Raw genomic sequence first — 6000 nt, forward strand, 5'->3', positions numbered from 1 at the left:
AGCCAAAGACGCTCTGCTAATAAGTGTGAGGTGCACGATTTGCACTTGGGTCTGTCTGACTGCAGGGACTCTACTAAAAGTGTGCATCTCAATGAAGAGAGCCAGGAATGAGAAGCAAAAGCTCTCTGGTCAAGGGCAGGTGAGTTCAAGCTCCCCTGAGACTGAGACCTGAGAACTTCTCCAAGGCCACCCTAAGTGATCTGATCAAAAAGGATTATCTGAAGGTCGTCCAATGTAGCCAATTTCCCAGAACAAGATAAAGCCCCAGGGCCAACCTGGAATCAAGAATTCTGAGACACTGAAGCACCAGCCCTGATTGGATGCATCAGGCCAGACCCTGGGTAACTTCCAAGACGTACTGGGATCTGATATTTATATTAGTCACAAACCTGACAGAGAAAATGTGTTGTTTTCTCAGACACAGCCATGGAGATAATACCTCAAGAATTCATCACATGCAGACCAGCCTCGATCAAGCCCAAACCTATACAAGGAGGACAGCTCAAATTGAGAGCAGGAGTGAGTCCATGCCCAGTCACAGGCAGGCCCCTTAGCAAACCACAGCTCCATCAGAAAGCTGGCCTCAGTCTCCCCAGAGATTTAAATAGAAGCAGACTGTGTGCTAGAAGGAGAGGAGAAGATGGGAATAAAGACACATAGGCATTGCGAGGCTGAATTCCTACAGGAATTGCAAAACACGTTTTGAGCTAGAAACTTTACCCATACTTCCTCAACTCCTTCCACTCTCCTACACTAAACCATAGAGCAGGAAGGGACCTTAAAACTCACAGAATTCAATCGCAACATTTTAAACACAGGGAAAGAGAGACCAAAAGGTTAAATGACTTCTTCAAGGTCATGGCCTTATTCAAGCTGCCAGAGTAGCTCCCTGTTAACTACAGCCTGTGACTGGATTGGACCTCAAACATCACGGCCAAGTGAATAAAGAGCTCTGATGAAACCCAACAGAGAAAAAAAGAGGAACGTGAAAAAGTACACTTGAAGAACACAGTACTGGAATGATTGTGCCCAGTTCCCAACAGGTGGGAAATGTGATTATTTTGCTTCTTTATTTCCTAAAAAAATCCACACACCATTCTTTTTAAAATAGGAAAGTCATTCACCATTTGAGATTTGGAGCCGAAAGGTCCTAATGATGAGATGCCTCATCATGCACACCCCCAGTTCCGGGTGCCTGTGATCAAACAGGACGGTGCAGTCTCAGCGGCTGAACACTTGTGAATCCAGAGCTCCCTGCTGAAACTCACCTCCCATGGAATCTCAGATGCTAAAAAGACCAGCCATCCTCCCAGCCAGACCATTTTAGGGCTGAAGGAGGACGAGGGTGAACGCATCTGAGGTAGAATTCAGGGGAGAAGCAGCTAGGTTTGCCTGGGAAACCCAGCACTAAAACAATTATTCCAAACAAGCCAAGTGCATTCTTCCATACGGAGTCTTTACAATTATCAAATACTTGGAAAGCAAAAAGAATGAAGGACACAAAACTATGACTGCAGTAAAAATACAGACCTCAATGGTAGAAAAAAAGCTTATGAAAAGCCTAAGTTACTATTATTGGGTATAATGAGCTGGCTACACACAGTTTAATGAGGCAAATCAAAGGGCAGGTTTTAAGAGATCCTGGGTGTGTTTTAAAATGGACACTAAGGGTATCAAAAGTGACCTGATCTTATTCTCCATTGGCCTCACATCTTCCCAACCACCTGCAAGCATCTCTCGTTCCACGTAGATTCTTTGTTGAAACTTCCAGTTACGTCAACTCAGCAGGTCTTGTAGCTACAAAATATAGGCAAATATTTAGGGATTGTTTTTTCTGATGATCACTGCCAAAAACCTACTTTCTTGAGAAAACTGACAGAAGTTGTGCTTGGTCACCATTTAGGAAAGAGATTCTTTATGGGAACGATCAGATTTGCATTTCATCATCACAGGCACTGCAGCAGCACTGATGTACCCTCTAGAGTAGAAAGACTTCAGTAGCTGCGCTGAAAACCCGAGTCACAAACACCAAAACTGGCTCACTGAAAAAAGTTTTCATTATGATCCAGATTGCCCAGTTCCTTAAGGATAAGGAGGCAGTTAAAAAGTTCACCAAGATCACTTAGTCTAGAGAATATCTGAGGTGCACCCAACTCTGAGCCACCTTTCGCCTCAGGGCAGGCTGAATCTCAGTAAAGGGAAAGACTCCCAGGGCTGAAGAGTGTCGGGAGGTAGGGGGCAGGGGAAGTGCCAGTAAGAAGGCTCTGTGAATCAGCGCTTGTTAGGATGAGCACTGGGCAAGGGGCATGGTCTCGGGGCCTCACAGTTAGGATTTTGCTTAGTCGGAGGGCTTCTCTGGAATGTGGGTTTTCCACCTTGTCAAGTAAGGAGAAACCTCTATGGCTGGGAAGGGAACTCCAAAGAAAGCTGGCTGGTCAACATCTAGAGAAGGAGGAAGAAGGGGAGGAAGAGAATGATGGCTTTTATTTTTCTCCCTTATTTCCAACACACCAGTATTTTCCAAAACACAAATGTGCTACCACAAAACACAGCTGAGCTCCAGCACCCAACAGAATGTATAATTAATGATCAGGAGAGAGCTTCAGTTCACCCCGGTCTTTCACTCATAGTCCCTTGCTTTCCTTTTCTTCCCATAGCAACTAAGGAGGCTGGTACAAGTTGCTGTACCCCGTAGAAGTTTGAGGGGTCCTCTGGATTAACTTTACTAGAAAAGGCATGAACACTCGGAGGTGCACTGTTGCCCTCTTCCCCTTGACCACCCCTCCCTCTGAAAACGTTGGCGCTGGGAAGTCCCCTGGGATGGGAATTATTCAACCAGAAAGCAGCTTGGCCACTCTTTTTTCCAGTTCTTTCTTTTTCATTCTGCAGTTTTCAATGAAAAACTGCCCCCATCCCTCACCTTCAGCCAGTGGGGGGGGGGGGGGGGGCCGCAGGACATCTCTAGGGAGACAGGGACAGACCAGGCAGTCAGCCTAGCAACTATACATGAAGTGTAGTGAGCCTTGGTGCTGGTGGGCGTCTCTGTGCCAGGAATAGCTTAAGCCCACATCCAGCCACCTCAAAAGCGTCAGGGAGGAGGCTCTGCGTGAAACCGCGGTCTCTGCCAGCTTTCGGGCGGATCTCCCGCTCCAGCTCAGCGTTGCTGGTGGCATTTCCGGGGACCTAAAGGGGATGCCCAGGAGCGAGAATACACAGAACGAAAAACTTGGGGTGGGAGAATATTCCACGAAAAAATCTAAGGGATGGAGGAGGAGGTGACATCAGGTTTGTGACCTGGCTACATTCCTAAACTGGCAGCCTCCATGGGTTGCCTCCAAAACTGGGCTGGATCTCCCCAACTTTCTCTAGCCCCTCCAAGATCCCTCACTTCCTCTGGCCATGTTCCTCTCCCGGGATTCCTTAGTCCAAAAGACTTTCTCCCTTGCCCAAAGGATTTTCTCTTCCGACTCCACAAACTCATCTCACCAACAGGTTTCTAAAGCGCGGGCTGTGTGCTCCCCCTTGCCCACCTCAAGGAGCCGAGCCGCGGCAGGTGAGCCGTGCGGAACACGCACCTAGCGGCCCCGAGCTTCCTCCCTGCCCGTGGGGTTGACTCTCCCTACCCCGCACCAAGGCACTCAAGCAGCGCGCGCCCCCGACCCCGGCCCCGGCCCCGGCCCAGCCGCAAACAACCCTACAATAAACAAGGGGACAGGATTGGGGGTCCGCGTCCCGGAGCGCACCGGTTGGGGGCAACTCCTCACCCTCGGCGCGCCACCCGCTGCCCCAATCCAGGGCGCAGGGAACGCGGAGGGAAGGGAAGGCGGCGAGAGAAAAGCAGGCAGGGATGGAGGGAGGCACGGCGCCGTGTGGAGCTAGGAGATAGGCTGCAGGGAACACCGAGAAGCCGCGGGGCTGGCGCAGGGGGCGGACGCCCGGGCCGCGCGGTTACCTTCGTCTTGCCCCCGCAGTGGCAGCAAACGGTCCACAGGTACTTGAGCGTCCGCCAGAGCAAGATAATGAAGAGGCCCCCGAAGAAAGTCACCATGGAGGAGGCCAGGAAAGCCCACCACATGCGTTGGCCCCGGCTGTCGCACGGCACCTCCATGGTCACCGGGATGATGAGCGCATCCATCTTGGGCTCGTGGACCGAAGACGAGGAGGAAGAAGAAGAGGAGGAAGAGGAGGAGGAGGACGCGTCTAGGCTGAGATGGTTGGCGTGGATATTGCTACTCATTCTAAGACTGCTGCTGCCGCCGCCGCCGCCGCCGCCGCTGCTGCTGCCGCCGCCGCCGCCGCCACCATTTGCCATAGCTAGCAACGGGCAGCCGGCGCAGGGGCTCGGGGGAGCTCCTCCCGCGGCCAGCGCCACCCCGAACACCCATCAACAGCCATATTGCTGCTACTGCTGCCGCCGCTGCCGCCGCGGAGCGCGGGGAGGGGGGCAGGGAGGCAGGGAGGCGCCTGGGCTCGGGGTGCTGTGCGCGGCCTGGCGGGGTGCGCGGAGATATATACAGCGAGCCTCCGCCGCCCGCCCTCCCCCTGGCCGCCGGCCCGCCCGCCCGGGGCGGGGGGGGAGGGGGATGGAGCGCGCGGGCAGCTCCCCCTCCGCGGTCCGCGCCCCGCTCTCCCGGGGCCGCGCTGGCCCAGAGCGCCAAGAGCGAGGGGGAGCCGCAGGCCGCCCGCGTCCAGGGGTCCGCGCCGCCCCCGGGCCCGCCCCGGCTCTTCGCTCGGGCTCCGGTGCCCTAGGCGCCGCGCCGCTCGCGTGTGCCCTGCGCTCCAGCTGGGGACACCCCCCCTCCCCGCGCACCGCCCTCTCCGCTCGCGCCGCTAAAGAGCCGCTCTTTGCTTATTAGGCGGTAACTCGTTAATAATGTATAATCAGCCCTCTCCGCCCGGACGCCCCCGCACCAGGCTTCCTCCCTCGGCTACGCCCGGCTCCGGCTCGCCGCCCCTCTGTGCGCGCCGGGCCGCGGCAGGTTCACCGCGTCCAGCTCCCGGGCCGCCGCCGCCGCTGCCAGCCCATGCTCCCAGGATCTCTGAGCTGCGTCGCCACGCCGCTGAGCCTCCTCGGCCTCCGCTCTCGTTCTTCCTCCTCGCCTCCTCCGGCTCCTCCTCGTCCTGGTCCTCGCCGCCCAAGCCTCTTCGGCGCGCGCCCTACGATCCCCGCAGCCGCCAGCAGCTGCAGCTGCAGCAACTGGAGCGGGCGCGGGCTCAGGCCGCCCGGGCGGGAAGGGAGGAGGCTCGCCACGCTGGCTCGCCTCGCCTCGGCGCTGGGCAGGGAGCAAGCAGACCCCTCGGCGGCGGCCTGGCACACACCCCTGAGCCCCAGTGCGCAAGGTAGAGCGCCCCAAACCCAAGCGCGGGACCGGCACCTCTCTCCAAGGTGCTGTGCGCCCCAGCCGAGCGCCCTGAGGGACCCGAAAAGGATAGCGGGGCACCCCTGGTAGGCCATTTTTCCCAAAGGAGTCCCCAGTGGGTAAGGGAGAAGTGCCCGGCTGTGGACTCGATTCCACTGGCCGGACACCCCAAGATTCTCGGGCTTCCTGAGTGGGAAGGACCGTTCTTCAGGATACACACCTTAGTTCGGCCCCTACTGACCCCTAATTCGCTCTTCCCTCTCCCCTTCCCAGTTGCCCGAGTGCCCCTTGCATGGCTGGAAGACAGGACCACCCGGGAGGCTGGCAAGTGGTCTGTGACCTTTGACAGCAGCAGGTGGCTTTTCTTCCTTTTCCTTATGAAGCACAGAGACTGCCTAAGAGAATAGGCGGAGGTAGGCAGGAGGGACCTGGCCTCAGGAACAGACCTGAGAGTTCCCTAAAGTCTTCCTCTTTTTTTTTTTTTAAGATTTTATTTTTTCCTTCTTCTCCCCAAAGCCCCCCAGTACATAGTTGTATATTCTTCATTGTGGGTCCTTCTAGTTGTGGCATGTGGGACGCTGCCTCAGCGTGGCCCGATGAGCAGTGCCATGTCGGCGCCCGGGATCCACCGGTGAAACCC

The 6000-nt window shown here is 55.9% G+C and overlaps 1 protein-coding gene across 24 annotated transcripts in view; it reads right to left on the reverse strand.

Annotated features, from left to right (window-relative positions):
- KCNMA1 (potassium calcium-activated channel subfamily M alpha 1) overlaps positions 1-4540 on the reverse strand; it is a 714937-nt gene extending 710397 nt beyond the window's left edge. For 22 of the 24 annotated variants that reach the window (XM_014836994.3, XM_014836959.3, XM_070491092.1 and 19 more), the window contains exon 1: positions 3953-4540. In XM_014836994.3, the coding sequence (XP_014692480.3) occupies positions 3953-4312 (360 nt within the window). In that variant the 5' untranslated portion in view covers positions 4313-4540. Of the gene's footprint in view, positions 1-1683; positions 1798-3952 lie in introns of those variants that run through there. The other 2 variants (XM_070491084.1, XM_044761696.2) reach the window with 2 other exon arrangements.
- Between the last annotated feature and the right edge of the window lie 1460 nt (positions 4541-6000).

Source organism: Equus asinus, chromosome 2 (assembly GCF_041296235.1).
Source record: "Equus asinus isolate D_3611 breed Donkey chromosome 2, EquAss-T2T_v2, whole genome shotgun sequence".
NCBI classification, from domain to species: Eukaryota; Metazoa; Chordata; class Mammalia; order Perissodactyla; family Equidae; genus Equus; species Equus asinus.